This window comes from Muntiacus reevesi, chromosome 5 (genome assembly GCF_963930625.1).
Source record: "Muntiacus reevesi chromosome 5, mMunRee1.1, whole genome shotgun sequence".
In the NCBI taxonomy this organism is placed as follows: domain Eukaryota; kingdom Metazoa; phylum Chordata; class Mammalia; order Artiodactyla; family Cervidae; genus Muntiacus; species Muntiacus reevesi.
The window spans coordinates 10,978,802-11,003,473 of NC_089253.1; the positions used below are offsets into that span (position 1 = coordinate 10,978,802).

At 39.3% G+C, this 24,672-nt stretch overlaps 1 protein-coding gene across 1 annotated transcript in view; it reads left to right on the plus strand.

Moving 5' to 3' along the window:
• DLG2 (discs large MAGUK scaffold protein 2) overlaps positions 1-24,672 on the plus strand; it is a 2,219,272-nt gene that overhangs the window by 1,033,008 nt on the left and 1,161,592 nt on the right. Inside the window, exon 5 of the mRNA XM_065936970.1 lies at positions 7,746-7,907. Within this exon, the coding sequence (XP_065793042.1) occupies positions 7,746-7,907 (162 nt within the window). The remainder of the gene's footprint in view (positions 1-7,745; positions 7,908-24,672) is intronic.

Genomic DNA, 24,672 nt, shown 5'->3' on the forward strand with positions numbered 1-24,672 from the left:
GGAAGTGCAGAAACCCTCAAAGTTGCCCAGTCCTGCATCAGTGACTAAGGGGCAAGCTCTGGAATGAGAGGACTCAGAGTTGCCCAGAACATTAGCACTGATTCTTTTTTTTTCTTTTTTAATTGGAGTATAGTTGCTTTATAGAGCTGTGTTAATTTCTGCCGTCTATCAAAGTGAATCAGCTGTATGCATACCTGCCTCTCCTCTTCTTTGGATTTCCTTCCCATTTTGGTCACCACAGAGGGCTGAGCATAACCACCATGCTGGACAGCAGGTTCTCATTCGTTATCCATTTTATACGTAGAGTGTGTATATGCCAATCCCAACTCCCAATTCCTCCCAACCCCCTTCCCCCATGGTACCCACAATGTTTGTTCCCTACGTCTGTGTCTGTATTTCTGCTTTGCAGACATTCATAAGTTCATCTGTAGAGAGCCGATTCTTAAATCAGGGTGTGACCTCTTGCAGAGTGGTTTAATTTCCCTTGTCAGATGACTCTTGAAGATTTCCTGGTAGTTATATTCCCTGAAGATATGAGTAGTCTCTTAAGATCGCTGAGTCCCTAATTCATTTAGAAGAATATTTAAGTGAGGTGCTCTAGCTCGAGTCAGACTTGTGTTTCAATTCTGGTTTGCTTGGTATGTAAACTTGGAAAAAAATGCCCATCTGACCAAGCCTGAGGTGATGGAAATTGTAACACCTATCTCCCAGATGTAATGACGTGTGTAAAGTATTTAGAATAGTTGCTGAAACGTGAAAGTGAAAGTAACTTAGTCATGTCTGATTCTTTTTGACACCATGGAGTGTGTAGTCCGTGGAATTCTCCAGGCCAGAATACTGGAGTGGGTAGCCTTTCCCTTCTCCAGGGTATCTTTCAATCCCAGGGATCGAACCCAGGTCTCCTGCATTGCAGGTGAATTATTATTAATGGTTTTAATATTACCATTCATGTTAGAATTAGTATTTTTGTTAATAATGCTAATATTAATAGTAGTTTTAGTAGTACAGAAAAACCTTTTTTTTGGTATCCAGTCCAGTCCAGATCAGTTGCTCAGTCGTGACCAATTCTTTGCGACCCCGTGAATCACAGCACGCCAGGCCTCCCTGTCCATCACCAACTCTGGGAGTCTGTTCAAACCCATGTCTATCGAGTCGGTGATGCCATCCAACCATCTCATCCTCTGTCGTCCCCTTTTCTTCCTGCCCCCAATCCCTCCCAGCATCAGGGTCTTTTCCAATGATTCAACTCTTCGAATGAGGTGGCCAAAGTATTGGAGTTTCAACTTCAGCGTCAGTCCTTCCAGTGAACACCCAGGACTGATCTCCTTTAGGACTGACTGGTTGGATCTCCTTGCAGTCTTTTTGCTATAGCTGAAGTTAAAATCTAAGCAAAGAGATTCTACCAAACCATATCAGAATGATTCCCCTGGAGGCTGGTGTTTGAGTTAAATATGACACCTCTCACTGGTTCTTGTTATCTTTTGCTTAGTCATCTCTTGGAGAAAACTGGAAAAATAAAGGAGGAGGACCACTTGTCTGGTACTAGGAGGAGTATTTTTTAGGCCTCTTGTTGTTCAGTCACTAAATCGTGTCTGACTCTTTGCGACCCCATGGACTGCTGCACACCAGGCTTCCCTGTCCTGCACTATCTCCTGGAGTTTTCTCAAGTTCTTGTCTACTGAGTTGGTAATGCCACCCAAGCATCTCATCCTCTGTTGCTCCCTTATCCTCCTGTCCTCAATCTTTCCCAGCATCAGGGTCTTTCCAGTGAGTCAACTCTTTGCATCAGGTGGCCAAAGCATTGGAGCTTCAGCTTCAGCATCAGTCTTTCCAATGAATATTCAGGGTTGATTTCCTTTAGGATTGACTAGTTGGATCTCCTTGCAGCCCAAGTGACTTTCAAGAGTCTTCTGTAACACCATAGTTCAAAAGCATCAGTTCTTCGGTTCTCAGCTTTCTTTATAGCCCAACTATCACATCCATACATGACTACTGGAAAAACCATAGCTTTGACTAGACAGACCTTTGTCGACAAAGTAGCGTCTCTGCTTTTTAACATGCTGTCTAGGTTAGTCACAGCTTTTCTTCCAGGGAGCAAGTGGCTTTTAATTTCACGGCTGCAGTCACCATCTGCAAAGATTATGGAGCCCGATAAAATAAAATCTCTCACTGTTAGCCTTGTTTCCCCACCTATTGCTATGAAGTGATGGGACCAAATGTCATGATCTTAGTTTTCTGAATGTTGAGCCTCAAGCCAACCCTTTCACTCTTCTCTTTCACTTTCATCAATAGGATCTTTAGTTCTTATTTACTTTCTGCCATAAGGGTGGTGTCATCTGTGTATCTGAGGTTATTTATGTTTCTCCCAGCAATCATGATTCCAGGTTGTACTTCATTCAGCCCAGTATTTCTCATGATGTACTGTGCATATAAGTTAAATCAGCAGGGTGACAATATGCAGCCTTGACGTACTCCTTTTCCAGTGTGGAACCAGTCTATTGTTCCATGTCCAGTTCTAACTGTTGCTTCTTGACCTGGATACAGATTTTTAAGGAGGCAGGTCAGGTGGACTGGTATTCCCATCCCTTTAAGAATTTTCCAGTTTGTTATGATCCACACAGTCAAAGGCTTTGGTATAGTCAATAAAGCAGCAGTTTCTTTCTATTATCATTCTAGATCTTCTTTCAATCTGGAAAGCTTCAGAGCTATTGATTACCCATTTCTCAGTTTACACTCAGTAATACAGTTTACACTCAGTTTACACTGAGTAAAACTCAGTTTTCACTCAATAATACAGTTATTTACACAAAACTCAGTTTACACTCAGTAATACAGTTATTATCACTGTGCATGTGACTTAGCTGAACCTGTGTATTATTTACTCCGTAATTTGTGGCCTTCTCAAGGTCAAGAACTGGTTCACATTCAGTTTGGGTTCTTAGCATATATTACTGAAAGGAAAGATGTGGTGAGAGATATATAATGCTTAGGAATCTGTGTCCTTTAAGATTGTCAGTCCAATGATGTGGTCTGTTTTTGCTTAAACCTGAGTTGACAATGTTTTACAATGAAAGAGGTTGCATTCAGGAGCCAGAATTTCTTAGTAGCTTGAGCAGGTTATACTCAATTCGTCAATTTGTTTAATTGTCAGCCATAACTATATTCAGTAAATACTTATTGAGCATATGCGCCAGGCTTTTGGTTAAAGGACTGAAGATATGGGGATAAACTAGACCCAGATGGGCCATGTTCTCAGAGAACCTTATAGTGCAATGTACAAACTCAAAATATACACGATCATATAACATGATAAAAGTTGTGATTTGGGGAGTATAGGTAGCTATGGGAACACCCACAAAACCTCAGATTTGCATTTCATGAAAGCTTCTGAGAAAAGGTAATATCAAGATTGAGGCCAAAGGATCAATGAATGTTAAGATGAACAATTTTTACTAATAAAGCATTAACTGACTATCAAGATTGACTTTACAGTCTAATTTAAGCCTGTATCACTATTCAAATTGGGTCTTAATTTTATGAAAATAATTAAATAAGTTCTTTGCAGTACCATGTAAGTTTAACCAAGTTTATTATCTGTGTCCTGATTTGTTTTGTCAAACAATTCAGTGAGATGTACATTTTTGTGAATGAAATCTTTTTCTATACCAGCTGAATCTTACTGCAGGAATCTTTGAGGAGCTTCTATAATCAGTTTAACTTTGCAAAATTTTACTTTTGGTGTTCTTGGATATTTAGGTTTTAGAACACAAGCACTTCCTGGCTGTGATGAGTGACATGAATATGGCTTTACATATGTTAAAGTTTTTAAAGCTTAAAAAATTCCTCAAAAAACTAAAAATGGAATTGCCATATGATCTAGCAATTCCACTTCTGGGTATCTCTACAAAGTAATTGAAAGCATAGTTCCAAACATGTTTTTGTAAATGCATACTCATAACAGCTTTACCCACAATAGCCAAGAGGTCGAAGCAACCACCAGATCATTTACAGATGGATGAAGAAACAAAATATGGTGTATACATACAATGGGATATTATTCAGCCTTAAAAGGAAGGAAATCCTGTAACATGGTACACTCTGGAGGAAATTTGAAGGCTATAAGAAGTAAGCCAGTCATGAGAAGCAAATACCATATGATTCCACTGACATAAGGTAGAATTGTCAAATTCATAGAGTAGTCAAATTTATATAAATAGAAAGTAGAATGGGGGTTGCCAGGGGCTGTAGGTGAGAAAATGGTGAGTTGTTTAATGAGTAAAGAGTTTCAGTTTTGCAAGATGAAATCTGAAGATTGGTTGCACACCAGTGTGAATAAACTTAATATTACCGAACTATACACATAAAAAGGGCTTCCTTAGTGGTTCAGATGATAGAGAATCTGTCTGCAAATGCAGGAGACCCAGGTTGGATTCCTGAGTTGAGAAGATCCCCTGGAGAAGGGAATGGCAACCCACTCCAGTATTCTTGCCTGGAAAATTCCATGGACAGAGGAGACTGGCAGGCTACAGTCCATGGGATCGCAAAGAGTCAGACAGAACTGAGCAACTAAGTCACCTTCATATGCTTAAAACAGTTCAGATGGTAAGTTTTATGTGTATTTAACAACTTTTTAAAAAACCCTTTAAATTGGAGGTGATAGTTTATGGTGATGGCTTATGCTTATTCCATAGCCCTGCAGTGAGAGCGGTGAGATACGAGAGTCCAGCACTAGTGGGGACTCAGCTCATGAGTGGTGTTGGGGGTCACTTATCGGGAGGAAAGGAAGCTTGAGCTCTACCAGGTGGTCAGTGGGAGCCACTAGGTGTTTTAAAGAGAAAGACTCTGTCACTGTAAGGTTCAGAAAGCCAGCCCCTTGGCATATGTACAGCAGCCGTCCTGAACCGTTTTGGCACAGGGACCAGTTTTGTGGAAGACATTTTTTTGCTGGGCTGGGGTGGGGCGGGGATGGATTCAGGATCATTCAAGCACATGACCTGATTATCCTGCCGCTGATCGGGCAGGAGGTGGTGCTCAGGCGATGGGGGGCAGCTGCACACACAGATGAAGCTTCACTTGCTCGCCGGCCGCTCACTTCTGTTGTGCGACCCAGTTCCCAACAGGCCACAGACTGCTATTCGTTCGTGGCCCGAGGGTTGGGGACCCCTGTTGGCCAGGATGTATGGGAAAGGGGCAGCCTCGGCAGCCCAGAGGCTGTTGCTGTGGTCCAGCTGAGAGCTGCAAACTCGAACGTGGGCAGTGGTTAAAGGAGGTGGTGGCGGATGAGGATGGAGGAGGCTCAAGAGCTGTCTGAGACAGAAATGAGGCAGACTCAGTGATTTATTGAATTGGCAGATGGTAGGGGGTGAAAGAGAGGATGGAGACTCACTGACTCCTACTTTGCTGGCTCGGGGGATCGCAGAGATGGCAGTGCCTCCCAGAGAGAGAACTGAAGAGGGGGCAGGAGTTGTGGAGGGGCTGTAGGCTGAAAGCCAGAGACACTAAACTGGGCATGTGTGTGACATTATTCCATTTCCAGTAAACACCATGTAACTGATCCAGAACGAATATTAAGCTTGATTCATGTTTCTAAGTCAGACGACCTTCCCGAATTATTCATAGAGTTAGGAAAATACAAGTATGGTATTTTGTAATGCACAGGAATGTTCTAGCCTCATTTTGTTGTCTATCCTCCATGAAGTGCTTTTTTTTTTTAACCAAGCTGCTGTAGGCTTGGATTTCATCTTTTGGGAATGGGGGTTGGGGACGCTTTATGAGAGTAGAAAAGGGATTCAGATTCCAATTATCTGGACAGGGTCCCGGGTCTCATGACCAGTATGTAGGGGTTCCCAGACAAGTCTCTTAACCTCTCCAAATGTCAGTTCTCTCATAAGTAAAATGGAGCATCATAGATAAGAAGAATTGCAGTGAAAGAAATCAATGAGAGTCCTTTGCAAACTGCTTCATGATATTGTCAGCTATAATTTTTGTTTTGAAACTGATATTAAGCTTGCAACATTGTGGAAAGCCTCCCGGAAAATGCAAGTAATGATGATCAACTTCTGAGTAAGAATGGACTCCAGATTAAATTGCCAAAACTGAGTGGTTCCTCTTGTTACTGTCAGTTTATGAGTCAGCTGGAGAGCTGTGATGTCCAAGGAATCCTATTTTTCACCTAAAAATGACAGAAACATAAGCATGATTTTGTAAGATGTGTTGTTAGTAACCTGATGTGATAATACTAAAGAGGTGATGTGATGATACTAAAGAGGTACTGGGAAGTGGTAGGTATTACAGGTAAACCTGTTGTGTCATGTCAGTGTTTGGACCTCTGCCCCTGATACACCTTTGCCATTCACAGTGATCAAAGGAAAAACAGGGCAAACTGACATTTTATTAGCTGGGTTGTATGTGGGATATAGAGTGTTTCCTTTTTTCTTTCCCAAGTAGACTAATAGCCATGAAACAATGAGACTCTAACAATGGGGTAGGTCTGAAGGAAATGGGGTGAGAAGCAAGGAGAGACAGAAAAATAGGACCCCCAGGCCAAGGCTGGAGATGGAGATTGACCCATGGCCGTGTCTGCCCTCCAGAGAGCATGCCTTGTCCTGACCCTTCTGTCTCTCTGCCAGCTTCCTTAGGTGTGCTTGGGAGACCCAGAGGAGGGCCTTACTGTTGACAGAGGATGCTCTCACGATTACAGGCATATGGAAGGAGGATGACAAAGAGCAAAAGGGACCAAGAGAAGGAACGATTGTCTGTTTCCCCTCAGGGAGTCCTTTCAATATAATACAGGCATTTTTTTTTTTTTTTTCGCCTTGATTTTTAAGTTCTTTAAACAAAAACTCCATCTTTGGAAATTGTGAACCTTTGCCCTAGAGTCTAACTAACCCAAATCAGCACTCCTCCTCCTTGGATATGAAAGGAAGAAAATATTCGTTCTTTGATTGCTGCTGCTGCTAAGTCACTTCAGTCCTGTCCGACTCTGTGTGATCCCGTAGACGGCAGCCCACCAGGCTCCCCCATCCCTGGGATTCTCAAGACCAGAACACTGGAATGGGTTGCCATTTCCTTCTCCAATGCATGAAAGTGAAAAGTGAAAGTGAAGTCACTCAGTCATATCTGACTCTTAGCGACCCCATGGACTGCAGCCCACCAGGCTCCTCAGTCCATGGGATTTTCCAGGCAAGAGTACTGGAGTGGGATGCCATTGCCTTCTCTGTCTTTCTTTGGAAGCCAATACAAACAATGCAGGTGGCAGAAATTTTATCCCTTATTTCCTAGAAAATTTACAACTTTCATACTTTCTGAGTCAAAATTAGATTCCCCAACTGTTTGCATCAGAATTCTGTCTTCTTGCTCTGTACTTTTTTTTTTTCTTTTTCACCTTTGACGTAAAATTTTTAGCACATATTTAGCTATTCTGATCCTTTGGAGGGATACCTCCTCACCTACCTAGGTAAATTGTCTCAGTCTCATTTGTTATCATGCTTCTATGTTTTATAAACAGAGATAGTACAGTATAGACAAAGACAAGTCATCAGCATCGGTTGGCATTGATGGTTGGCTCAGTGTGGCTTGCTGTTGACCTGGTTTATGGTGACCACCCAGAGGGGCTGAAACAAAGCCTGTTGGGCGATGTCAGTAATAGGCTCACACTGTGTGCTGGAAATGAAGTGAGAACGTGAAGTTCAGATGGTACCTTTTGCAAACACTCATGCTTTTTTTCTCTTCGTCTTTTCTCCTAGAAGTATCGCTATCAAGATGAGGACGCTCCACACGATCATTCCTTACCTCGACTGACCCACGAAGTGAGAGGCCCTGAACTGGTGCACGTGTCAGAAAAGAACCTGTCTCAGATAGAAAATGTCCATGGATACGTCCTGCAGTCTCACATCTCTCCTCTGAAGGTCAGTTCTATTGCTCTTAGAGCTGGCAGCAGGGGATGGGATGCATTGCTAAGGGAGATGTCTGCTGGCTTAAGTGAGGCTCTTTTAAGACACTACAGTGGGACATGGTTGCCAAAGGGTCTTTCTGTAGTTTGGAGGTTTACCTGGAATTCCTGACACAGGACAGTTACTCTTACTGTTATGTAAGTGTCTGGAAAATCCTTTTAGTTTCTGCACATGGGCCAAGGAGAGACCAAACACTGACAAACTGAATGGGAAAATACACTGATCCGTGTATTTACTGAGCCCACAAGGACATCAAGAGTTCGTTTAAATCGTCTCTCTCCCTCTATCTGCTTGGCTTCAGATAAATATAACATGATGACACCTAGTAATTGCCTTATCACGTAAACTAAAAAGGAAACTGGGAGTTGGTTCATCAACAGCTCTATTTTATAATTCTTTCTATTTGGTGTCATACTTTTCCAATGCTTTCTACATTTTTTTTTTCTTGGATTTAAAACAATTTTTTGGTAAGTGCTATTTTGACAGGAAGGGACAATGAAATGAGAGTTAAGAATTTTCTGTGTTCCTTGGTTGCATTTTACTGTGCTTTGCTGATGCTATGGGATTTTGTGTCTTGGGTAAAAGCTTATAAATGTTGATTAAAGTCAATTAAAGGGAAAGTGGAACTAGAGTCAATGATGTAATAGGAGCAAACTTAAATGTAAAACAAAACAAAAAAAATTACCAAATAGCCCCTTGATATTGCTAAAAACTTTTTATTTCATTAGCTAGAACATTCACTTCACTGGCACTTTCATAAAGCTGTGTTGCAATAAAAAATGTAGCCATGAAGGTTGCCCTGATGCCTTCTGGGATCTTATTATACCTTCCAAAACATCAGAGAAAGGTTATATTATGTTTAATATAGTTACAAAATATGGTACATTTTAAGTACCTTGGCAGCCTAAACCTGCATTATTAAATGAACTAACTCTGGTTCCCACACATTCGTTAGAATATCAGGCTAATTATCAAATTCCAGTCAATATTTAATAGTTTGCTGTTGAAACTCATTGTTCATTTCTTCCCAGAAAGAAAAGAACTCTTTTGCAAAGAATTTTCTTTGGTAATCACTGATGAGTGGAAATAGGTATGCTCAGACAGGAGAAGAGGAGATAAAAGCATAGAGAACAAGGATTTACCTTCTCATACTTAGGGCTGTCATGTCAGAATCATATTGATGGGCATAATAAGCACAACCACTGTGTATAATTAATAAGAATGTACATTTGGGATCATTATAAGACCACAACTTATGTCAATTAGAGCTACGTCCAAAAAATACCGTTTTGTAAGTCAGGAGTTCCCTGTCCCTAGAAATCATCCAGGCTTGTCTGATGACCTAGAGGTGATATAGAAGAAAGGACTCCTTCTTCAGCCGGAGAGCACAGAGTTGTCTCTAAGGGTTCAGTCTAAAAATCAGTCTAGAAATCAGTGATTTCACTCCAGGGTCAGATGAATCTCTTCCTGCTTTAAGCACCGTTCATCTTTGCAAAAAAACAAAAAACATTGCTCATCCTGAATCAGTAATGACCAGTGCAAACAGAAAGGGCAGAGCTGGGAGACTGGACTGCAGAGAGAGGAGTTGCACTTCAGGTGTTTTTCTAACTGGATAAAAGAATTCCTGTAAGAACCTCCATGAAGCCTCCCCTCCTTTTAGTCCTCCCAACTTGCCTTTTCCCTCTTCCTACCACGTCCCTTTTTAAATCAGCTCTAGAGCAGAGCTCCCAGTGGCTTTAAGATGAGAAGGATGACGGTGGCTAGTCTAAAGCTAACCTGGCAACAGTAAAAAAAAATATGAGGAAAATAGTAAAAAGACTATCAGATCTTCATTTTGTATGTTACATATTCAGCATATAGTTGATAATCTATTTATCTGAACATATGCAGTTTGGGGGATTATGCTATGTGTTATGCGGCTTCATGCCTCATTTGGAAAATGTCTATTCAAGTTGAAGGCAATTTGTTTTTTTCTGAAGATCATCTCTCAGATATAAAGGAATCTTTCCTCTCTCCCCTTTATCTCTTGACTCCAGGAATCTCAGAGTTCAGTGTCTTCTACTTTGGTTGTTTTCTTCAGCTTTATTTTGTTTCAGTTGCTCCCTTCTATCTTTTTTCTTACTATGTTCTTTATTTATTTATTTTTCTGGTGTTCATGGTTTTACTGTAGTGATGTCTTTTGTTGAAGATTTCTCACATCAGTTTTAAAAGTAGGCACCTGTGAGTAATAAATCTCTGATATGAAACATCAAGGTTAGAATAGGCTTTTCTTCCTTTTCGGAATTACCAGCTAAGCAGTGTGGCCCCCCAGTGTATTGTAAAGAGAATGGAAAGGTGACCTCATCCAGGGCTTCTGCACCCAGCCTGCGAGTTAGCTATTTTGGGGCCAGGAGGTTTCCCTCATGACCCTCTAGAGTGTTTGTGCTGAACAAGATATACTATTAGATTGTCTTAATGAAGAGTCTGGGTACCTTTCTTCTATTGGAAATAGTGATAGAAATAAATGTGCACAATTTTTCCAGAAAAGAAAACAGCCCAATCTGTTGCGTTTGCCAGTGTCACGATGTATACACTGCCGTCATGGCTGATTTCAGGTTACCAACCTGAAGCTACTGAACGCCCTTACAAAGATGGCACATGAGCTTCTCATGAGACAGGACGAGTTGGCCCCGGCATGGCCCTGCATGATCAGACTCAAGCACATGTACTTTTATAGTCACAGCACACATTCCCTAATCAAGTCGTAAAGAGGTTATTATATTATCACAGTTCAAGTGTTTGGAAAACCTGCCATGATTAAAATCTAATGTGTTATTTTCTCATAAAGGAAGCCTATTAGAGTCAGAGATATGCTAAGAGGGTACAAATTCTCCATTAGACCTGGCACAGTTTCAACCTTGTTGCTTCTTTGATCTGTCTGGTGCTCTTGGGTCAAGCATTAAAAGGTAGAAGAGTGAGGAGATAAAACACACAATTAGATACTTCCCCCTGAATTCTACTTAGAAGACAACGTGGGGACTTCCCTGGCAGTCCAGTGGTTAAGACTCCACCTTCCAATGCAGGGATTGCAGGTTCGATCCCTGGTCGGGGAACTAAGATTCCGTGTGCCTCATGACCAGAAAACCAAAACATAAAACAGAAACAATATTCTGATGATTTTAATAAAGAGTTTAAAAATGTTCAAAATAAATCTTAAATAAATCCTAAAAAAGATTATTTTTCAATAAAAATAGTGTCAAAATATTATCATCAAAATGAGTCTTTTTTTTTTCAATTTTTTTTTCAATTTTATTTTATTAGTTGGAGGCTAATTACTTCACAACATTTCAGTGGGTTTTGTCATACATTGACATGATAGACAACAATGTGGTTCTCTAGTATTAATTAGGAATTTACAGATGGCATGCCTGAACAGAGTGTGAGATTGCTGGAGAGCAGTTTAAATGTCATGTTTAGTGGGCTCCCAACAGTTCCTGAATAATCTCCCTGTTGCAGGTTTGACAGTCTTTCTCCCATTGCTGCGTAGCACCTGAAACCTCGGTTCTAAGATTCATCTGCCGTTGGAGCACCCCCGCTGCTTGGCAGATAGATGGATTGGTTAGCCTGTTTCTATTAGAGCACCTCGGCCAGTGTGAAGTATGGGGTTGGAAGGAGAAATGCAATTTAGCAGTGAATTGGATAGAATTTGTTTTCTTGGCCTCCAGATGGGGATGTGTTCTCTTTAGATGCTGCCTTAGAATCCTCCGGGAGAGAAACTGGCCTGTAATAAAGCGTGAGCATTTTCTTTTCAGGTTAGATAAACTCAATAAATATTAATTGAGTATGGGTATCGTAATAGGTGATGGAGACACAAAAGACAGTAAAGTGTGATTTTAAATATGCGTGTTGCTCTCTGAGGGAATCTGAGTTCTAATGATGTGTTGCTCATCCTTACTCTGCAAGAGGAATTCAAATTCCTGAATCTTAGGCACTGTGAGACCCCAGGCGTCTATCAGAGTACTTTTTACAGAGTATCTGTTAGCTCTCTATCTTAGGTTCTTCCTCTGTAAAATGAAGGTAATAATAATATTTATCTCATAAGATTTTTATACTAATTAAATAAAATGACACATGTAAATTGCCTAGTAAGTGGCTGGCACATAGTAAGCACAACCAAACTTTGTTTTTGACTTTGTTTATTATCATCAACCTGCTACCATGACAAATACCTTATAATCTTTTATTTTATTTGTCTCACTTGACCTCAGTGAGGCATTATACTTGATTTTAAAATCCAATAGTTCCCTTTCAATCATAGAACTAGTGAAAAGGAATGTCGTCATTGGTGTCTCAGATCTTTCTGGTTCCAAAATCTGTATTCTTTATCACTCCTGTGCTTTATTACCTTCCCCTAAACTATTCTGCTATTTTTATTTATTTATTTAATTTTTTTTATTAGTTGGAGGCTAATTACTTCACAACATTTCAGTGGGTTTTGTCATACATTGACATGAATCAGCCATAGAGTTACACGAATTCCCCATCCCGATCCGTCCTCCCACCTCCCTTTCCACCCAACTCCTCTGGGCCCTCCCAGTGCACCAGGCCCGAGCACTTGTCTTCTGCTATTTTTAAAGAGATCTTAGGGTCAAATTGTCTTTCCTTGGCTCTAGGTGTGTAAAATTTGAAGGTCTTTTTTTTTCTTTCCCCATATAACCTTATTCTTAAAAGTGAAGCAGATGCAAAATATAAGTTAATTTGTAAGAAACTCACTTTCCTAAATGAGAACAGGGAAGAGTGGTGCTAGATGGGAACATGATGAGAAAAGAGAAGGGAAATAGGTTCTATCTTTAAAATATTTCTATCTACCCAGTAGTAAACTCCCAAGGGACTATGTTCCTCTCCCAAGACAAGAACTCGTTATTTGGGGCTAGTTCCCTTTTGAAGAATCTCTTGAGATTTTAAGGATTTGTTTCTCAGCAAGAGAGACACAGTGCGTTTTGAGCAACTGGAGAGTTTTCTGCATTGAGAAACAGTCCCCACAGTAAGTAGGTGTGTGTGTTATCGGAAAAATCAAGTACATCCATCCACACCACACCCTTCATGCTTATCCTTCCCAGGGCCTGGCAAGGTCTACTTCTGTCCCTTTTATTTGGTTATTCAGCTCGTAAAATGTTCATTCTATATGTATTGAATTTCATAAACTGTCTTACAATTTTCAGAAATGAGCATTGTACAAGTTACAGATTCAAACATTGATCAATAAATGAATAAAGCTACTCCATGCTGTTTCACGTTACCATATTTGTTTGATCAGAAATTTTTATAACTATTAGTTTTGCTTTAATACATTTACTGTCAATATTATCATCATTGTATGAATGCCTTCAAGGTCAATCTGTGTTGGTTTTATTATATTATATTCTCAGACTTTCAACAAATACTTGCTAAATTAATTATTTATCATTGGCAGTATGAACAGTTGATTTCTGGGGGGTTGGTGACATTGATATTTAAATAAGCAAGAAATGAAGGCACAGACTTCTTATTTTTCTCCATCTGTTGTCCCCTTGCCTAATCATCACAGATACAGCATTTCATCAATTTTAAACCTATTTCCTCATGTATTACATATCTGAAATCCGAGTGTGTCCTAAAATCAATGACATCTTGCAATTAAAATTGGCAGCATCTCCTAAGGTACCCCAAAAGTTGGTACATCTTATAGTCAAAGCCATCAGTGATTATTTACAGGGAAGAGTAAAGCTATTTTTTTTATAGATTGGTATGGATTGCTTTAATCAGATAAATATTATTTTCTGTCTTCTGATTCTCATTGAGACCAGATAAACAATTCTAGGAAGATTTACTGGAAAGTGAGACTATGAGAAGTTAGGACAGACTCTTACATCTTGAACAAATGGACATTTGTTAAATGTATATGGGAAAACAATGGGGAATCTGGGGGAAGGATAAATTTGGGGAAATTATAGTGAGTGATTGCTCATGAATGAAGAAGCCAATATACAGAAATGCAGGCAGAAAAGATTAACTGTACTTTGTTCCACAAACTATTTTCTTACCAGAGTTGCCAGAGCCTACTTATAGGAAAGTATGTTTTAACCACAGTAATAAATTCTCTTTCTCCATGAAGTCTTTCCTATTAACTCTTGCCTGACTCCACTTGGTTATAACATCCTGTAACACAAGAAGTTTGCATAATTAGATTTTTTATGTATACCTTATTCTGTTAATCTAAATATTTTTTGTGGAATCAGGTTTTGTGTTTTCCTTTAGCTATTCCATTTATCTTGCTTCTAATAAATGTATAAGCTCCTGTAAACCTGACCACATCTTATTTTTGTTTTTCTTTTTTTTTTCCTCTTTCTCCTTCATTGGCATCTACAGTGAAACTAAGTCAGCATTTCCCAAAGTATTTCCAATGGGATTTTGTCAGCATTATAAGGACAATAAAGGGATGAATGCTGAAAACATTTGAGAGGTTAGATCCATTAACTTTATTGAAGAATTTCTCAGTCATTAGTAAGATATTATGCAATATAAACTTCTAAGATGAGGACATGGTTAATACACTATTTTCCAAACATGTTTGGTCATGAGACCCTTTCTTCCAAATAAAATTATTTTTTGTTTGTATATATACACTTCTGAAAATACTATTAACATAATAGATACATAGACAATGGCTAGTACAACCAATAGAAAAGTTTAACATAAAAATTCATCCTGGCCTTAGAATCAGACTCAATCAGATCAAATGTCTGGCCCTCTAATTATTAGCTGTGTGAGCTCTCTCAAGTTTTTTTTAACTGCCTTAAGCCTCAGTTTCTTTAATTTGTAAAATAATGGCATTCATTGATATTTCTTTGAGTTTTGAACTCTACAAAGAGCTCAGTGTGACACATAAGAAATATGCAAAATTGGTAGCTATCCTTACTGCTATTGATGTTTTGATATTAGTATGTAATAGTATTATTCTAATATCCTAAATGAGAAACTTTGATGTTTCTTATGGATTTTTTTTTCATTGTTATCACTTATTGGTTTTCAAATGTCTGACTGTTCTCACCTTCCTCATTTTATCCACATCTAGTATCCCAGTCCAGGTTTTCATTGCTTCCAGGCAAAAAGTAGTGTGGTTATTGTAAAACATCATGGGCTTTGGAGCCAAAAAATAGATTTTTGAATCCTGACTCTGCAATTTCTGGCAGGGTAACCTCAGGAAAATCATCTAGCATTTCTGAAATGCAGTGAAGCTTAATATGAACAGAACCTCTTATGAATATTGATTGATTCATTTATTTATTCATTCATTTGTACAGTAAAATCTCTTCGACCTTCTCCTATATGTTGGGCTCTATGTTATTCCCGGAGGACACAAAGAGGAATATGCCTTCTAGTTGCTTACATGCAATAGATAGATGTATACATGCAACATGTCTTCTTGTGTGCAATGAAGAAAGGAACAAAGGAGAGGAAAATTCTCCCAAGACCTAGAGAAATGCTTTAATATTTTTCTGAGCTGGAGATCTGGGGACTGATGTGGTCAGAGAAAGCATTATATGGGAGGTTATTTTTTACTTGAAGGAAGTTGGAGACAAAGCAGATTGGTCAAGGTTGTCCTAGATTCCAGCAGTTGCATATCAGTATGGAAGAATTCTAGAAATGGCAGGCATTTTTATTTATAATTGAGTGGGGCAGAGAGATGGAATGTAAGGACTAAGAAGGTATACAGAAGTGGGTTCAAAGCATGTCTTCAAACAAGGGAGATGGATGGGAACAGGTAATGAAGGGCCTGCTGTGGAGACTGGACTTCACCTTGTAGGTAATGAGGAATGACTATGCAATTTAAAAAGAGGAGACTCCTAGTCAGAGTTGCAAATTAGACCATTAGTCATGTCATGCAGCAGATTGGAAGAAAAACAAGAAAAGGGTGTATCGCAGTCAAGGACATCAGGCAAAATGCAACAGGTGGACATGCTCTGAGATACAGCAGAGACGTTGGGGATGGAGGACAGAATAAACTAAAAAGATTAGTGAGGAAAAGATACCATCAGGAACTTGAGACCCATTGAGTATACAAGATAGAGGAGAGAAAGAAATGGAGGTTAATTCACACATTTTTAAAAAAAAAATTTGACCAGTTGCATAGGGAAAGTATCATAGCAGGTAATCAAGAATGCCAGAGGAAGGATAGATTTAAGGGTGGGGTGAAAAGATTCTGAGGTTAGATCTGAATAATTGAGTTTGAGCTATATATGCTGCACTCAAGTAGAAGGGCTTATCAGGCAGTTTGAAATAAAGATCTGGGAATTATGATCCAGAAATGAAGACTTAGGCATTTTCTGTATAGTTGAGGTGGTATGAATGGGACTGCTTAGCAAAAGGGAAGGAGGATGTACACAGGAAACAGTACAACTGTGTTAGGGGCCTTGTGGACAGAGAAGACCACCGAGGAGACTATGGAGCAGTGAGTAATCTATCACAATGTTTAAGCAGTAGTGGGCTTCCCAGGTGGGGCGATGGTAAAGAACCCTCCTGTCCATGCAGGAGACGTAGAAGAAGCAGGTCTGATCCCTGGGTTGCCAAGATCCCCTAGAGGCAGGCATGGCAACCCACTCCAGTATTCTTTCCTGGAGAATCCCATGGACAAGCCTTAGTAGTCTAATGTTTCTATTTTTTAAACTGAGTTATACATTTCTCATAGAAGAGGATCACATCTTATAACTGAAAAATATGTAGCTTCTCTATAGTGCCTAGAATCGAGTTGTCCAAACACTAAATGCCTTTTTAATACTTGTTGCTGTTCTTCAGTCGCTAAGTCATACCCTACTCTTTGCAACCCTATGGACTGCAGCACGCCAGGCCTCCCTGTCCTTCACCATCTCCCGGACTTTACTCAAACTCGGGTCAATTGAGTCAGTGATGCCATCCAACCAGCTCATCCTCTGTTGTCCCCTTCTCCTCCTGCCTTCTGTCTTTCCCAGCAGCGGAGTCAGCTCTTCGCATCAGGTGGCCAAAGTATTGGAGCTTTAGCTTCAGCATCAATCCTTCCAATGAATATTCAGGGTTGATTTCCTTTAGGATGGACTGGTCAGTACTTGTTGTGCATGTATAAATGCTTCATTTGCTTCAGTCGTGTCTGACTCTCTGATCCTATGGACCGTAGCTAGCCAGGCTCCTCTGTCCATGGATTCTCCAGGTAAGAATGCTGGAGGGGGTTGTTCTGCCCTCCTCCAGGGGATCTTCCCAACTCAGGGATTGAACCCAGGGATCAAACCTGTGTCTCTTTTGGTCACCTGTATTGGCAGATGTGTTCTTTTTTTTTTTTTTTTTTAATTTTTAATTTTTTATTTTTTCAGTGGGTTTTGTCATACATTGATATGAATCAGTCATAGAGTTACACATATTTCCCATCCCGATCCCCCCTCCCACCTCCCTCTCCACCTGATTCCTCTGGGTCTTCCCAGTGCACCAGGCCCAAGCACTTGCCTCATGCATTCAACCTGGGCTGGTGATCTCTTTCACCACAGATAATATACATGTTGTTCTTTCGAAACATCCCACCCTCACCTTCTCCCACAGTGTTCAAAAGTCTGTTCTGTACTTCTGTGTCTCTTTTTCTGTTTTGCATATAGGGTTATCGCCACCATCTTTCTAAATTCCGTATGTATGTGTTAGTATACTGTAATGTTCTTTATCTTTCTGGCTTACTTCACTCTGTATAATGGGCTCCAGTTTCATCCATCTCATTAGAACTGATTCAAATGAATTCTTTTTAACGGCTGAGTAATATTCCATGGTGTATATGTACCACAGCTTCCTTATCTATTCATCTGCTGATGGGCATCTAGGTTGCTTCCATGTTCTGGCTATTATAAACAGTGCTGCGATGAACATTGGGGTGCACGTGTCTCTTTCAGATCTGGTTTCCTTGGTGTGTATGCCCAGAAGTGGTATTGCTGGGTCATATGGCAGTTCTATTTCCAGTTTTTTAAGAAATCTCCACACTGTTCTCCATAGTGGCTGTACTAGTTTGCATTCCCACCAACAGTGTAAGAGGGTTCCCTTTTCTCCACACCCTCTTCAGCATTTATTGCTTGTAGACTTTTGGATAGCAGCCATCCTGACTGGCGTGTAATGGTACCTCATTGTGGTTTTGATTTGCATTTCTCTGATGATGAGTGATGTGGAGCATCTTTTCATGTGTTTGTTAGCCATCTGTATGTCTTCTTTGGAGAAATGTCTGTTTAGTTCTTTGGCCCATTTTTTGATTGGGTCATTTATTTTTCTGGAATTGAGCTTCAGGAGTTGCTTGTATATTTTTGAGATTAATCCTTTGTCTGTTTCCTCATTTGCTATTATTTTCTCCCAATCTGAGGGCTGTCTTTTCACCTTACTTATAGTTTCCTTTGTTGTGCAAAAGTTTTTAAGTTTCATTAGGTCCCATTTGTTTATTTTTGCTTATTTCCAATATTCTGGGAGGTGGGTCATAGAAGATCTTGCTGTGATTTATGTCGGAGAATGTTTTGCCTATGTTCTCCTCTAGGAGTTTTATAGTTTCTGGTCTTACATTTAGATCTTTAATCCATTTTGAGTTTATTTTTGTGTATGGTGTTAGAAAGTGTTCTAGATTCATTCTTTTACAAGTGGTTGACCAGTTTTCCCAGCACCACTTGTTAAAGAGGTTGTCTTTTTTCCATTGTATATCCTTGCCTCCTTTGTCAAAGATAAGGTGTCCATAGGTTCTTGGATTTATCTCTGGCCTTTCTATTCTGTTCATTGATCTATATTTCTGTCTTTGTGCCAGTACCATACTGTCTTGATGACTGTGGCTGTGTAGTAGAGTCTGAAGTCAGGCAGGTTGATTCCTCCAATTCCATTCTTCTTTCTCAAGATTGCTTTGGCTATTCGAGGTTTTTTGTATTTCCATACAAATTGTGAAATTATTTGTTCTAGTTCTGTGAAAAATACCGTTGGTAGCTTGATAGGGATTGCATTGAATCTATATATTGCTTTGGGTAGACTAGCCATTTTGACAATATTGATTCTTCCAATCCATGAACACGGTATGTTTCTCCATCTGTTTGTGTCCTCTTTGATTTCTTTCATCAATGTTTTATAGTTTTCTGTGTATAGGTCTTTTGTTTCTTTAGGTAGATATACTCCTAAGTATTTTATTCTTTTTGTTGCAATGGTGAATGGTATTGTTTCCTTAATTTCTCTTTCTGTTTTTTCATTGTTAGTATATAGGAATGCAAGCGATTTCTGTTTGTTAATTTTATATCCTGCAACTTTACTATATTCATTGATTAGTTCTAGTAATTTTCTGGAAGAGTCTTTAGGGTTTTCTATGTAGAGGATCATGTCTTCTGCAAACAGAGAGAGTTTCACTTCTTCTTTTCCTATCTGGATTCCTTTTACTTCTTTTTCTGCTCTGATTGCTGTGGCCAAAACTTCCAACACTATGTTGAATAGCAGTGGTGAGAGTGGGCATCCTTGTCTTGTTCCTGATTTCAGAGGAAATGCTTTCAATTTTTCACCATTGAGGTTGATGCTTGCTGTGGGTTTGTCATATATAGCTTTTATTATGTTGAGGTATGTTCCTTCTATTCCTGGTTTCTGGAGAGTTTTAATCATAAATGAGTGTTGAATTTTGTCAAAGGCTTTCTAACAGTTGTGTTCTTTATCATTAGCACCACCTCACTTGGCCACTAATTTTAGTAAGAAAGAACGAGAGAGAAGGGGAGAAAGAAAGAAAGAAAGAAAGTGAGAGGTAGGAAAAGAGGGAGGAAGGGAAGAAGCTGATGAAATATATTGACTGTAACAGTCATGGAGTCCTGACCATCAGCTGAAAAGTATGTGTTTGTTTTCCTTTCTAGCCATAGTGCTTTTATTAATATTACTAGTTAGAAAACTAAGCTGATTTTGCTATTTTAGAAAATTAGTAAATTTTCAAAAATGTAAACTTTGTTCACTTCTGTCTCTCTCCACTAGATGGTATAAGCAGCTGACCTGATGGTTCAGAAAGCATCTGGTCTTGGGGAAAAAAAGTACAGTTTTGTGAAGCTAAATTGAGAAGCTCTTAGTTAATAAAAGTCTAAGAACGGTTTGGCAGAGATTTACATATTTGTGAAAATTGCATTTTGTTCCAGGCCCAGAACCTTGGCGAGAGAAAATGTGAGTGAAATATACCCTTGACAGACATATGCTGAATCCAGGCACAAACGCTCCTGATCAAAACTCTAAGCAAATGAAACATTTCTTGCTTCAATTATCATTAGTTGGGAAGTGTACCAATAGCATACCTCAAATAATCCTGGGTATTTAAGCCAGAAACTGGAAAAAGGGAAGAAGAAAATGGTGGGCACGGGACCTACCACAGTATCTCGCAATTCATAAATGTTCATTAGAGCTAGCCCACCAGGGGTTAATGGGTCCTCGCCATGGCTTTGGAAAAATAAATCAGGAGAATGGCATCCAAATCTGTTATTTTTCCCAGCTGTGTAATGATAACACTAATAATGAATTTTTCTCTAAGAAATACTAGATTGTTATGTATAGTAAAGACATAATAAGTTTTTTCTTTTCAAATGAGGAATGTTTAGAACAATCCTAACTAGGTGTCATTAGTGATTGTTTGTAGATTTAGTTACTCCTAAAGGGTTAACTCAAGACTCAACACATTGCTTCTTAAGACTAGGATTTCACTATGGCCAAGGCTTTCTATAAGAATTAGAAGTAATATACATAAAGCTCACAGAGGCTACCCACCAGTGAATGATGCTTATTATTGCTGTTGGTAATGATGCTGTGGTTATTGTTGCTCTAAAACAATGTATAACTCCTACACTCCTCCCCCATTTAAGAAATTCAGAGTTGTAACCCTTTAGTAAGCATGTTTTCAATCATTTTTAATTAGTACACACACAAACATATATATATATGTATATGTGAAATGAAGTGAAAGTCTCTCAGTCATGTCCAAGTTTTTGCAACCCCATGGACTGTAACTCACCAGCCTCTTCTGTCCATGGGATTTCCCAGCAAGAATATTGGAGTGGATTACCATTTCCTTCTCCAGGGGGTCTTCCTGGCCCAGGGCTTGAACCTGGGTCTCTTGGATTGCAGGCAGATTCTTTACCATCTGAGCCACCAGTGAAGCACGTACATGTGTGTGTGTGTGTGTGTGTATGTGTGTGTGTGCACGTGTGTGCGTGTGTGTGTGTGCGTGTGTGTATCTGTCTATACTTGATTCCACATCTCATGCATATATTCATAAGTGAGTGTTGACATCCACTGAGTTTTAGATTTTTTTTTAACTCTTTCTCAGTTAATCCAGAAAAGCAATAATGTACAGGGGAAAGCAGAATCAGACCACCTTGGGCTCAAATTCTGGCTCTTTTCCTTTCTAGCTGTGTCCTTTAGCAAATCTATTGGCTTCTCGCCTATGGTAAATAATAACCTGGAACTCACAGGATTATTGTAGGAATTACTTAAGATAATACGTGGCAAGTCTTTAGGACTTGGCACCTAGTAGGTGTTCATAAATGATAATTTTTATTTATAAAGTAGAAAATGTATATGTATACAAAAGAAGAGATCTAAATTTAAGATTAATCTACTCTTTGAACTCTCAGTAGAGATGAACTCTTGTTATATTTTCCCATTTGCTGTCTTTAAGAGAATGGTTTTACACTACAGAATACCCCCATCTCAGCTAAGCAAAGGTATATTATTCAAAATTGTTGCCTTTCTCGTGAAAGTGAATGTCTCTTTGGCTAGTTCAAATAAAGTATAGCAAATCAGTTGGGAACACAGCCAGGTTTGACTGATCCAAACAAAACTTTGCTGAAGCATAAAGAAGCATACTCTGTTTTGTGGCTAGTTTTGGAGGATGTTAGAACATTATAATCAATCTTTCAAGGTAGCTACTTGGTGGGAAGCACTGATTTAGGTATATAATTTTATATTACTTAAGCATGTACTGCTTAAAAATTAAAAAGCATTGCTTCATAGTAACAAGTGGATACCTAGCAAGTGTTGGGCAGTAAAATAGAGATATATAATGCCCTTATGAATTCACACATTAGCTATATTAAAAGTTTGGAGAATATTATTAACCCGTGAAAATGGAAACAGTTTTTGTTTTATGTCTGGCAATGTATTTATAATCAGAATTCACTAATTCTAAATACAGATCAAATCCCACTTCTTTAAACTGGAAGGGGTAACTCCATCATGATTTTGTGTGGTAGTTTTATTGTTGTTGAAATCAAGTGTAGGTTGCCTGGAGTTTTCTTTAACAAGGAGATTTTGCTTGTATCAATAGTTTGTGTTTGTCCATTTATATTTGTTCAAAAAAACTACTAAGTTCCTTTGGCAGGGGCGGGGGCACCTATGAAGCAGCTGCTAGGGTCTAAAATTCAGTTTTCTGAAGTTTTATTTTTATTTATTTGTTCACCAAGTTTTCTGTATAAAGTTTGTTTTAGGAGAAATAACAGCAGTATAAAATATAGTATTTATGGAATTCCTAATATATGCTGGCACTATTCTAAATGCTTTGCATACACTGGGTTATTTCACTTAGCCACTCTGTAAGTTAGCTTTTCTTATTATTCCCACTTTATAGAAGAGAAAAGTGGGTGCTGAGAAGGAAGAAAAGCTTTTCTAAGGTTACACATTTAATTCTTCTTAGATCCAGGGTATGAATGTAGCTAGTCTGACATCAGACCCCTCACTCTTAGTCACAGTGCCAAATTTATTTACCAGAAAATGAGAACCATATATTGTAAAACTGAAGGGGATAGTAGAAATCATCATGTCCAGGATTTTGAAACTGCAACTGACTTACTATCAAATGTGAAATCAATTTATTAAGTAATTTTAGGCTAGAATAAAAGAACAATAGGAAATATGAGAGTACATCAAAAGTAGAAGCCTGTGCTTCAGTTAAATGTGGATATGTTCTGGCTTACAATGTATATTTCTGACTGTAATCAAGGTCAAGAAAGCCAGGAGGCCACTGATCCAGTTTTCCCACAGTACAGGAGGTGGGTAAGTAAGGAAGAAAACCTTAAGGCCAGAAAAGTTACATCATTTCCTAAAAACACATTGGTCAGAAGTGGCAGAGCCTGAAATTTGAACACTTTATAATATTAACCGTTGCTCTGCTATTTTCTCTATCGAGTATCTGTTGCTGCCATTACCAATTGAGACACTTAAACAGGAAGTTCTGAAATGTGATTGTGTATCAGAGTCACAGAGAGTCCAGAGAGTCCAGAGGGTCCAGAGAGTCCAGAGGGTCCAGAGGATCCAGAGGATCCAGAGGGTCCAGAGAGTCCCGTAGCCCTTCACAAATCCTGGGCTCTGCATTTTTATTTCCTCTCCAGGTGACTTTGTCACCCGCTAACATTGAAAACTGCCGTCTTGAACTCCATGATGCCAGTGTTTACTGAATGATTGCCATGTGTGTTGCTAGAACTTTACTAAACACCATGAGAGACAGTAAAGGAAGTAAGAAATAGAGCCTTTCTCTGTGAAGAACTTAAATACACATTAAGAAAACCAAGATGCATATGAATCATGCAGTGAACAGAAACTGTACAGCTAAGGATTTATATAACCTTACTAAGTATGAATGGCATTCCAGGAGGCAGTTTTTAAATTCCTCTATAGACATAAACAAAAGAAGCCTCATAATATTTATTTAAGAGAGAATGTTCTACGAGGAAATATGGTAGAGAAAGTTGAATTGATTTTCCCCAGCTCTCAGAGGAGTTGCCAGAGTCAAGGGAGTGAATTTAACCCCAACGCTGCACACCCAGTATGTCTTCCCCCAACCCCACCCCGCCCCAGGCCAACTGACTCACCGAAATCACTGAAGACAGGTGATCTGTTCCTTCTTTGTTGGCAGAGTGTGTTTGAACTTGTGGCCAATTTGGGGTCACAGGTAAGTGCATTTAAAATGCATCCTAGAGGCTCTTCTTGAAGTCACTTTGCCTGTAGCACCAATGCAGGACAGTCTCCATCAGCCACACCTATGGGCCACAGGGCACATGTGGAAGTCATTTCAAGAACCATTTTGAAATTCTAGTGATTGAACCTCCAGATCGGGTACTCTAGAAATGTTCTGGTTTTATCTTCTCATATTACCTGGGAGGACTTCCCAGGTGGTGCTTGTGGTAAAGAACCCACCTGCCAATACAAGGACGTCAGTGATGCGGGTTCGACCCCTGAGTCAGGAAGACCCGCTAGAAGAGGGCATGACAACCCTCTCCAGTATTCTTGCCTGCATAATCCTGTGGACAGAGGAGCCTGATGGGTTGCAGTTCATAGTGTCTCAAAGAATGGGACATGACTGACTCAACCAAGCATGCATGCATTATGAGGGAAAAGAATTGAATAAGTTGTTTTACTGGTGGTTTATTTTCTCAGAGAATGATCTATATAACCAGTTTTTAATTATAAACAAGTGATATAAAACTTGCATATAGACTTTCTAAAATAGGCTTCATTTCTCTATTATGAATAATTAAAGCAGAGCTGCTACTAGACATTGAGCATATTTATATGAGTCAGAATAGGGGGTTCCTCTTCAAACAGCATGTGACCCTGATACAACTTAGAGAATGAACTGCACAGACCCAGGTAGTAAGTTCCCCAAGGGACCAGATGACATGATATTCAACAGTAAATCCATAGAACTAGAGAGCTTAGA